At 39.6% G+C, this 10,603-nt stretch overlaps 3 protein-coding genes across 3 annotated transcripts; all 3 read right to left on the bottom strand.

The window, feature by feature from the left end:
• Window positions 1-1,049: 1,049 nt before the first annotated feature.
• On the bottom strand, window positions 1,050-2,380 carry FOMMEDRAFT_18889 (uncharacterized protein). Its single transcript, XM_007265015.1, has 4 exons — window positions 1,937-2,380; window positions 1,802-1,877; window positions 1,553-1,740; window positions 1,050-1,497 (listed from the first exon to the last, which is right to left on the bottom strand). The coding sequence occupies exons 1-4, from the start codon at window positions 1,985-1,987 to the stop codon at window positions 1,300-1,302; spliced, it is 513 nt and encodes a 170-aa protein (XP_007265077.1). The 5' UTR covers window positions 1,988-2,380; the 3' UTR covers window positions 1,050-1,299.
• A 568-nt stretch (window positions 2,381-2,948) lies between these two features.
• On the bottom strand, window positions 2,949-5,181 carry FOMMEDRAFT_154528 (uncharacterized protein; the record flags this gene model as incomplete). The annotated part of the gene is made up of 12 exons (XM_007265014.1): window positions 2,949-3,414; window positions 3,471-3,735; window positions 3,787-3,802; window positions 3,861-3,897; window positions 3,949-4,127; window positions 4,179-4,271; window positions 4,332-4,366; window positions 4,424-4,450; window positions 4,505-4,598; window positions 4,651-4,855; window positions 4,922-5,058; window positions 5,143-5,181. The coding sequence occupies 12 exons, from the start codon at window positions 5,179-5,181 to the stop codon at window positions 2,949-2,951; spliced, it is 1,593 nt and encodes a 530-aa protein (XP_007265076.1).
• A 667-nt stretch (window positions 5,182-5,848) lies between these two features.
• FOMMEDRAFT_139750 (uncharacterized protein) lies at window positions 5,849-7,545 on the bottom strand. The gene is made up of 3 exons (XM_007265013.1): window positions 7,032-7,545; window positions 6,616-6,967; window positions 5,849-6,555 (listed from the first exon to the last, which is right to left on the bottom strand). Exons 1-3 carry the CDS (start codon window positions 7,216-7,218, stop codon window positions 6,384-6,386), a joined length of 711 nt encoding a protein of 236 aa, XP_007265075.1. The 5' UTR covers window positions 7,219-7,545; the 3' UTR covers window positions 5,849-6,383.
• Between the last annotated feature and the right edge of the window lie 3,058 nt (window positions 7,546-10,603).

Raw genomic sequence — 10,603 nt, 5'->3', positions numbered from 1 at the left:
CAACTGTCTTATTTCTGTGTGTAAACAGTACTACAATACATTTTCTTAGCTCAGTAATATCAAGCATTTGTTTTGAAAGATGATAGTGTACTTTTATGAGCTATTTTAATGTAAAGTATCTTGTTATATTTGGCACAGCGTATATGCTGTATATACTGTATACAGAAGTAGTGTATTGTATATGGGTCCTGCTGACCCAGTTTACGCCCGTAATTATACGTGTGTATGCGTATACGCTACGTGCGGAGCACTACGAGTCAGTAATAACAATATTTTGCCGCTCGGTCGAAGCAATTATCATCACTCACCAGAACCTTGCTTGCTGTTGGTTATAAATATTATAAGCTGTGATCACTGTATAAGACTTCTGAATAAACATCAATCTAACTTTGTTTGTTCTATACACTCGAGTGTGATGCATGGTGCATATTTGCAGTATTCTGCACCCTGCCTTACTAGTAACTAGACAAATAATCTGAACAGAATATACACATAAAAAGAGTTCTGTTATGTTTAATCAACCAGAAGCACTAAGTTGAGAATTAAAAACCCTCACAGTATAATCTAACCCAGCTTATCTCAGATACTTCATGTACCTCCTCAGTTTCTCTGTCTGTGTCTATTGAATCAGTGTTGATTTCTTGTCTGCTGAGACTAGGTTGACGCCTTTGCTGTTTGCTAGCGTTTCTGATAACAAATACAAGCATGGATCTGATGCCCACATTCCAGGTTCAGAAGCTGGTGGTGATGTAGAGTATTCCTTACTTCTTTATTCTTTGCATATGAACGATTGCAGATTTTTCAGGCGCTCCCTGGTGCTCTACAACTACAACGATTCATTCCTTACATGACGGATATTGCGTCAACGTTCCAATTGATTTCTATAAGACTGGGAATGCGAAGACTGCCCTGAAATGCAACAACTGTGTTGATAAATATGTTTTGATCCGGAAATTTTATTCAGATGGTGTAGCCGTACATTCAAAATAGGATGACGTTATATGGCACCAAAAAAAATAAGGGGCTTGGTTATGTCAAGATCTCCGTAATCGTTAAAGCAAATTATATTGTATAGTGACAACATATATTTATACATGCAATTACTTGTGATGCAAAGGAGTCGTGTCAAGAAACGTGGGTACAGTTAATAAAGTGCAAAATGAATTAATACCAAAGAGACAGGCAAAGAGGCAGACAAAGAATCAGCGTGCATGAAGCAGAATGAAGACACCGAATCGATTCAAGACAATCTAAGTAGGAAGCAGAACACAAACTACAAGACGAAAGAGCTGAAACACCTTATGCAGAGGTTTCTCGCTTTTCATGATGCGTAGCACCTGCCGTACCTGCTGCACCACGTAGATACGCGTAGTGTGTCGCAACAACTACCTTGGCTAATGACAGCAGGCCGAAGTTAATCCATGCGAATGCGACAAGTGTGAGCAAAACATGCCCATCACGGCCGGAGCCTGTAAACGCCCTTGTAGGCCATTTATGCTACAAATAATCGAGTTATTAGTATTAAAGCCGATCACTTAACATTAGTACGTACAGTTGCGATAGCAGCTTCAATAAGCCACATTATCCACAGGATGGTGTTTCCTGCCGACTCGAAGTGCAAAGGCTTGTAACCTTCTCCTGCGCTAAGTGACTTTGATTTGAATACGTGAAGGAAAGTGGTGATCGGAACCCAAATAATTGTGAGGATAGAAGAAACGAGAAGTGCGACTACGATTGGATCTAATGGCATACAAATAAGCTTTAGTCCCAAAGGAGGAGTAAAGAGAATGGTAAGACATACCATAAAAACTTGCTGTACTCTTTGTGTGGTGTACGCGCCAGCCTGTCAGCCCTAGCTCAATCACAGCGGCAACCCACTAAGAAAACACAGACAAGGGGTGAGTCTTGTTGACTTCTCACATTGTTAAACCCTTACCAGAAGAGAATAGAGGATAGCGCGGTGGAATACAAATGAAGCGAAACCCATTGTCAAAAGATGTTGCGAGTCAATAGGCAAGTATAGGAGAGCTGGACTAAGAGACACTGCTCGGGTGAGAGGGGACTTGGTAGAAGTTCAAAAAGATAACGGTAAGAGCCTTGAGTTGGTTGCCCTTTTATCCTTCTCGGAAGGATCCAAGTCCATGGATTCAGTCAGGAGGCCAAAGCCGAACGATCTCGAACATGCAAGACAGTTTCGGGGCGGCCTCCAAAGCTTGTTCGCGCATGCAAGCTGAATCGGATGACCAACCCGACTAACGTGGTCATGATGGCGCGATTCGGACAGAGTCGCGAAGGTAGAATCCTCGGTTTAGTCAGGTCAGATAGTCAGAATGAACTCGGTAAGCACCGCTGGAATGATCGTAAGAGTGAGACATGCAAGCTGACCCTTCGGTATGACGCAACCGAGAAGCGGATCTTTAAAGCCATTGACAAATCGTGCATGACAAATCCTCACTCAGGACCCTAAACATTTCAGAATTTATACCGTTCCTCACACCTCCAGTGATCTAACATGGTCAGTGAATGATTTTTTGAAGAAAGAGTTGGAGATTAAATGCTTGATTTTCTTCAATCCCACCAAGCCAGTAATAGCTCCGATGAATCCGCCGTTGCATGTCGGCCATCGACACAAACTCTAGTTTAGTTCCGTTCGATTCCGCTCGGATGAGTAATTTCGTGTTGAGAATAAGCAACAAGGTGGGGCACGTAACTGCCACATGTCCAAGATGCCAAACTCCATATAGTAAGGTGATACAGAGATATCATACATACTACAATAAATCATATGCTCAAGAATGAATAGGAAGAAGTTTAAAGCAGGTATACTGAATAATTTAACAATACAAGGGTACTAGCCGTGGAATGGACGAACTCTAAACTATAACATCTCGGGAAAGTGACTCACTGCATCTCAGATACATGTCATCACGTCATCCAGACACGAGGGATCACAAGCAACGATACGGATTATTCGAGGCAAATGATATCCGCGGTTGGTCACCCTGGCCGTTATCATTTTCATTTACCCTCTCCTTTGACGAAGACGAAGACCCAGTGCCAAGTCTATCCGTACTATCTTCAGCATCGTCGTGTCCATTACCACTGTATGATCGAGGTGTCGTGCCAACGGATGGACCGATATGAAACGAAGCTTCCGGCATTCTGAGCATTGAGGATCGATTGAACTGAGAAGAGGATGGAGGGGGAGGGCCAGGGGGAGGAGCATATAAATTTGTACGTGTCCTAGGGGCGATTTCTCGGGTCTGGCTAAAGGATGATGCCACTAAAGATTCGACTTGCAGATGTTCATGAATTGATTCTGCCTTCGGAAAGGACGGCGGTACATCAGGATCTGCCTTGTATTGTGGTGGCACGGATTTTCTTCGTGCACAGGAACTGGCATTGAGACAAGTCCTTGATTATCACCCGAAGCAAGTATCCGTGAACCTTCCTCAGGTTGGCGGGCGTACGTCGGTAGTTGTGGTGCATCAGTACCTCTGTCGGCTAGTCCGTCCGCACTTGAATGAGTAAACACTCGCACCCCACCATCCTCTCGGATGCGTGCTAAGATCTCTCGACGAATTGCAACGAGCTGTCGACGACGCGAAGTCAAAAATTCGCGTGCATCCTTTGCCTCCTGCGTGAGATTCTTAACTCGCTCTTCACTCGCAGTACATTCCCGATCGATTGCTTGTTGATAATCACGTACAGATCCAATAGACTGCTTGATTTTTTCTAGGGGAAGTTAGAACAAATTCAACAGTCAATACCTTTGATATAACTTACGTTGGAACATGAAATCCTGAATAATATCCGCTTGTCAGAAAGCAGCATGTAAATTATTCAATGAAACAGCTTACAGTATACATGTTGTCGAAGACGACGTGAACCCATTCACTACAACTCACTGAGTTAGACATCCACGACATTCATTTCTGCAATACTCACGGCGATACTATCTTTCCAGGAAGAATAGGGTGCACGAGCGGTTGCAAGCCTCTCGCACGCTGCATCAGGCGATGTGCTTGTGCAGCCAACGTTTGAGCACGGAGAAGATCGTCTGCTTCCGCCATTTGAGCCCATGCACCACCAATTTGCCATGTATCATAGGTTGCTGAAAGATTCGCCTAATGAAAAGGATGAGAATAGTTTCTTCTATGGAAGGTTCTACAACATACATTTTGCAGTGCTAACTGGGCCTGATTTGCGCACGAAGCTGCTTGATCGAGAATGTCGAGGACGTTCTTCTCATGACTGAATCTCATTTGCACCTATACATAAAGCCATAGTCGTCAGAACAGGTTAAGAAAATGAAAGAGCAAAAGACACACGTGCTCAAAGTTCACTTCAGCTTCGTGAAGTTCATCTGTAGTTCCAACTACAATTGAGCAGTTTGTCGATAATTGAACTAGTTTACACGTACCTTCAGCTGCATCTTCCTCAGGAAAGTCTAAAGATTTGTACATCAATATACTACTGTAAACGAACGCAGATTCAAACGCACCTGGGGATGGTCCGTCAAACGCAGATTCATATAGCTCATTGAGCTTCCGTAACATTTCTTTCCGAAGCGATACCTTCGATTCAAGCTCGGCTTTCTAATGACAATCTAAGCACTAGCAACTCTCACATGGAATGATGGTGACTTACCTTCGTCCTTGCATCTTCCGCAGCTGCCTTGAGCTCTGAAAGAGCCATGTTTTCGTTGTGTTCATTCTGTGCGGCCTCAATATATTCTCGCTCCTCCTTCGCCAGCTTGCGTTCAAGACCTTCCTTCCCTCCATGCTTTATCCTCGTGAAAAATCGTTTTGTGCTACTTCGCTGTAGCTTGTCAAGATCCTTGTGCTCTGCTTTCCTATGTTCGCAGTCCACCACTTCGTAAGTGGCACATACAGACAGTAGTCATATAATTGAAACTCACCTCTTCTCAATCAACTTCTTCATGCGCGACTCTCGTACGCTCAAGTCGCGCTCTATGGTTTCCAGTAGATCACACGTATCACGTAACTCAGCAGGCGCATCATCGTAGCTCGCGATGTTTCGAGATAACTCAGCATGCTAACAATCCCCCAGGAGTAGTAGCATTCAAGGTAAAAACATTCAATCAGTGATTAATAACTATTATGATGATTAATTACTCACTTCTTCTGCTATTCGAGTTATGTCTACAGGAGCAGGCATGGTCTGGATCAAGAAACAGGGCAGACAGAGACTGGTACTGGTATAATGTGAGTTGGTTGTCTCACTTCGAGATTGTGCTTTGAAGAGGCTACAAGCAATGGTTATTGATAAGAGGTGGACAACGGCAGTACTGGCAAGGTCTATAAAGGCGGAAGGCTGTCCTCCTGGTATGCAGGACGCTTTGTTGTGACTAGCTGCTGTACTGGTTGACGGAAGAGCGATTTGGACTGTATCGCCTCAATTTAGTAATTCTTTGATCACAAAGCACAGCCTCATCTATATTCTTTCAATTCTAACCACACGCAATGCCAGGAACCGGTCTCTTTCTCGCAAGGCAGTGCAAATCATACTAGATTTGTAAAAAAAAAAACTTCCCTTTCTTCCGAGCTGAACGAAGTCTACACACTATACACAGCCATTGTATGAGGAAGCTATCCGAAGGTTCAATCAACCTACATTATCAAACAATACACATTCTGTATCTTCTCAACATTCTCTGTGACTGTTTCTACCTTCTTTCCACCACGTTCATCCGATACAATAATAACATCAAGACTCTTGACCTCAGGACGATCAAACCACTCAAATCCTTTAGAGTTGAGGTTATGAGGCAACATTTGGCAGGTAAACTGGATAGCCACCATATTGCCATTTTGCGGGTTAAAAATCCAAGCATCAAATGTAAGATGATTGGCATACTTTAGAATGTACATGACACCCTCCATTGTCATTGCGTCCTTAGAACTGATGTTGACACGAGCCACTTCTGCAAATTTCCTTCTCCTGGAGAATAGTCTGCAGTCCTCATTATTCTCACTGGACTGCCCTTGTACCTAATAAGCAATGTGTACTCTGCTGCAGCTGGGTTGTGTACCCAAGCAGCCTTTGTTGATTATCCATGGCCTTGCTTTTTGCTCTTCTTCATGGACTGCATTTGCTACACCCCACCCTTCTGAAAACTAATCATTGCAATTGCCTCCAATAGGTAACCAGCAGCTGCTCTGGCTTTGGGACTTTCCAAGAAGAATCGGTAGAGTTCCTGGGCCTTTTGTTCCTCCATCCTCCAGAACGTCTTAATTACCAGATCTGCAACTGACTTGGAAGCGAATTCGACATAGAAATCAGAACGAGCATTGCCACTAGGCTTTGCGATGAGCGTCTTGTGAGAGTTATCGGTATAAAAATAGCCACTGCTCATCATCCTAATCGTACTGCTCAGGCCTTCCCGACGCACACGCACGATGCTCTGTATAACCTCTCTTTTGTATCCTTCCAGCGTACTCGAATGCTGCACGGGCATTAGGACCCCATTCGCGGAAGAAGAGCTGCAATTGGCGTTCCGTTGGTGGAATATCGGTAAGTTGAAAATGTCGCCTATTGGAATTATTATTGTTATACGATTTGTTTTCATGCTGAAGGAGAATAGCGACCTACGCTGCAATATATTCCCAAGACTCGAACGGATACATCCATTTAGTCACAATCCAACCGCATTTGCTCGTGAAAGCGAATCGTTGTTCTCGTGGTGAAGCTGCCACAATCAGCCTCCGTGAGCTTAAAAAACAAGCTTCAAGGAACAGATCAGGCGGTTCGATAATTTCCCTATTGCTATCCACCAGGAACCAGGTATGTTCTGGTAAGAATCGGATGCCTGCATTCATCTTCTCACAGGAAAACACGCCGGCTGCTTCGAATATTATGAACTCGTTCTTTTTCAACTGCAGGACAGTCGTTTGCCGTGCAAGAAGGCGTAGTGCAAGCACATACAAAAGAAATAATGTTTTCCCTGAAATACGAATGAGTGCAGTTCAACAAAAGAAACAACAGTAACTGGAAGTTGCTTCTCTCACCAATGCCGGGTGTTCCAGTGATAATAAGTCCGCAGATTATATCCCTCTGCCGGACTAATTTAACGTCCAGCCCCATGAAAGGATTGTGTGGAGGAAATAATTCTATGTCTTCAATCCTTTCGTCTGGTGCATAGCCAGCTCGCGCGCCAAAGCCTTCGCCAAAGGCATAGAAGATCCTGGACAACATTTTACGATACTCATCCCGCACAAAAATTCCACGGCATCCAAAAGGAAAAACAAGACATATGGAACCTCACCTTCAACGCCCCATCCTAGTGCGCAAGCCTTCTCCGGAATTGTTTCACTTGTGCGGTCCTCCTCCTGTGTGTCACGAACAATGTCTGCGAGGGCAAATACTGAAAGCGCGTTTTGCGACGTCCAGGTCTTGTCATACAACACGGCTAAAGATCCCTTGTACGAGTTGTTCCGCCTATCGACTTCGTGCGCTTCAACACCATGTTCAGTCAGGATGGACGAGGCGGTGTTATCGGACATAGTGGACACGACGAATAACACTATAGGAGGGTGCTAGGAGTCTAAGGCTAAGGACTCGGAGTAGGTCGCAGCTGCTATGCTGGAAGTCACGTGAATAATTAGTAACTTGACTGACACATGGGGCATTTTACAATTTCTTACCTTAAGAAATAACTTACATAATGATAAACATTATTTGTAATTTAGTTTACCATTTTTGGTTGGCAGAAACTCTGAACAGAATTTAAAATTTTTATTATACAAAAACTAGAAATTAATTTTAACATTTCCCTATTTGTAAAATCTTTAAATAAATGGAGATAATAATTTAAAACATAATTTAAAGTTTTTCCTATAGCAAAATTATAAATTTTCTTTCAGATTTAGTAACAAGAAAAATTTGAAATTTCATTTATAATATTAAATTGAATGAAATATTAAAATAAATTTAAAATTTTACTTGAGAGAGAAATGCTATAAAGAATTTAAAATTATTTTAGAGTAGGCAATCAATAGGCAATCACTAGGCAAGTAATGGGTAAGCAATAGGTAAGTAATAGGTAATCAGTAGGTGATCAATAGGCAATCAATAAGCAACTACCAAATAAAGACATTTTTGCTTCATTTGGTAGTTGCCCATTAATTACCTATTGATTGCCTACTGATTACCTATTGCTTACCTATTACTTGCCTATTACTTGTCTACTGACTGCCTACTTTGAAATAATTTTAAATTTTTTTTGGCATTTCTTCTCTAGGTAAAATTTTAAATTTCTTTTAATATTTTATAAGATTTAATATTATAAATGAAATTCTAAATGTTTTTTGTCTTAAAATTTGAAAGAAAATTTATAATTTTGTTTTAAAAGAAACTTCAAATTATGTTTTAAATAATTATTCTCATTTATTTTAAGATTTCACAAATAAAGATATGCCAAAATTAATTTATAGTTTTTGTCTAAAGAAATTTTTAAATGTTGTTTACAATTTCTATTAACCAAAAATAGTAAATTAAATTATGAATTATATTTAACATTATGTAAGTTATTTTTTAAGGTAAGAAATTGTAAAATGCCTAATGTGTGAATTACATAAGTAACATTATAGAACAACAAATAGTTGCTACTTCTTCTACTCTAACTTTAAAGGTATACTGTCATTCACTAGTCCTTAAACTATTACTACTCCTTGAACCACTTGTTACAATTCTCTACTCTTATACCTTCAGTTCTAAGGGTTCTACACTCTTCTATACTGGAACTCAGGACTTCTGTCCCTCAGAAGTACTGTCTATAGACTATATGTATACTGACTCTTACTACTACCCTTCCTTACTTTATTATTCTATTCCTTTAACTACCCCTTTATTCTTTGTTTATTCTATAGTCTTTTACCCTTTGTCCATCCCTTTATTCTTTGTACCTTTATCTTTGACCTTCCTTTCTTTCATTCTTTATAGCTTATTATTCTTAGTAACTCATACTTTCTAAGTACTCTTGTATAGTTTAGTATATATAGGTGTACAAGATTAGACTAGTTCTGTAGTCTTAATCTTGTTTACTCTAGGTAGTCCTGTACTCTTAGACTTACTCTATATACTCTACTCTTGTCTTACTCTCTCTCTCCACCTGTTCTATGAGTTCTAACTATGTTCTAGTACTTATATTCTGTATTTCTGTTATATAAGATAGTTGTAGCCTAAGTCCTCTTACTAAGCCTTTAGGTCCCCTCTACACTGTTACTAACATTAGATTAAGACTATCTATTACTACTCTACAACTCTCCTATGTTTTAAGTATTAGTACTTACTATTGTGTTAATCTCTTTTCTTTGTTCTAACCCTTTTACATTTTTAAATTTTAAACTTTTTAAATCCTTTTAAACTTTTGCCACCCTTCTTCTATTCATTACCCCTTTTAGTTTAGTACTGATTCCTTTGTAGTATAAACATAAACCCTCCTACACTGACTGCTACCCTTACTATCCTACTAGATTAGTAGTTACAAGTAGAACTAGCTTAATATGTATAGACCTCTATCTAAGAGGCTTTTACTAACTATATACTCTCAGCCTCTTTAGAACCTGTTCTAATTGTTTTAGAAGTTACAACCTGTTTTAGAAAGAAAGTGTATATAGTCTACCCTTTAGACTTTAATAAGTAACACTTTAAGGACTTCTAGTACTAAGTCAAACTATATGTAACTACTACTTTGACTAATCTATTCTTAGATCTTAATTGTGTCCTATTTGTCCTCTCCTTTATAAAGGAAGGTAACACAGCCACCTAGGCCTAAAACTGGATTGAAGGATATTAGATTAGAAGCCTAATCTGACTTTAGAACAATGAGTCATATTTGGAATTTATAGGACAGCTCTGTACTTCCTTTATTAATCTGAATAAGAAGTGTAATGTGTAGAACAAGCTTGTGTCTCTGTAACAGAGCAAACATTCTACTAATACCTTCTTTTAGGAGTTCAATATTCTGGCCTAGAAGGTAGGATTTATACTCAGGTTTAATAATGTTCTTATTAGAATACTTAAAAAAGCTCTTCACCTAGAACTAGTTAATAAGATTCTCAGAATAATATTAGAACTAGTTACTTATACTAAGTAGAAGACACATACTATTTCCTTCAACTAAGTTATAGCTTAGATATATTAAGTTTGTACAGAATGTTTATACATACATTTAACTCTAACAGTTCTAAACTCTTAAATTAATCTGCCTGTAATTTGTAATTAATCTGTTCTGATAAACATTAAAGAAGCCTGAAAGTAAAGAGTATACTTTGTCTACAGAAAGTTAGAGTACTAGATTAAGAACTGTCTACAGAAATAATAGTATATTCATTAGGTTATTAGAGTAATAATGAGTAACAAGTAGGATTTATAGTAAGAAGCCTTTTCTACAAATCTGGAAGTCACTTTAGAACTCTCAGACTCTAACTATATACTCTAGGATTTTGTAAAGACTTAACAGTAAATGTAACACTAAAGGGCTATAACTCAGATTTTTTAATGACTACTTTTAATTCAATAAACACTGTAGGATTAGAAGTAAATAAAGTAAGAAAAGTAGAAAAAGTAGAAAAAGTAG

Source organism: Fomitiporia mediterranea (genome assembly GCF_000271605.1).
Source record: "Fomitiporia mediterranea MF3/22 unplaced genomic scaffold FOMMEscaffold_4, whole genome shotgun sequence".
Lineage (NCBI taxonomy): Eukaryota > Fungi > Basidiomycota > Agaricomycetes > Hymenochaetales > Hymenochaetaceae > Fomitiporia > Fomitiporia mediterranea.
The sequence above is the reverse complement of the archived record's forward strand: the minus strand, read 5'-3'. Positions and strand labels throughout refer to the sequence as shown.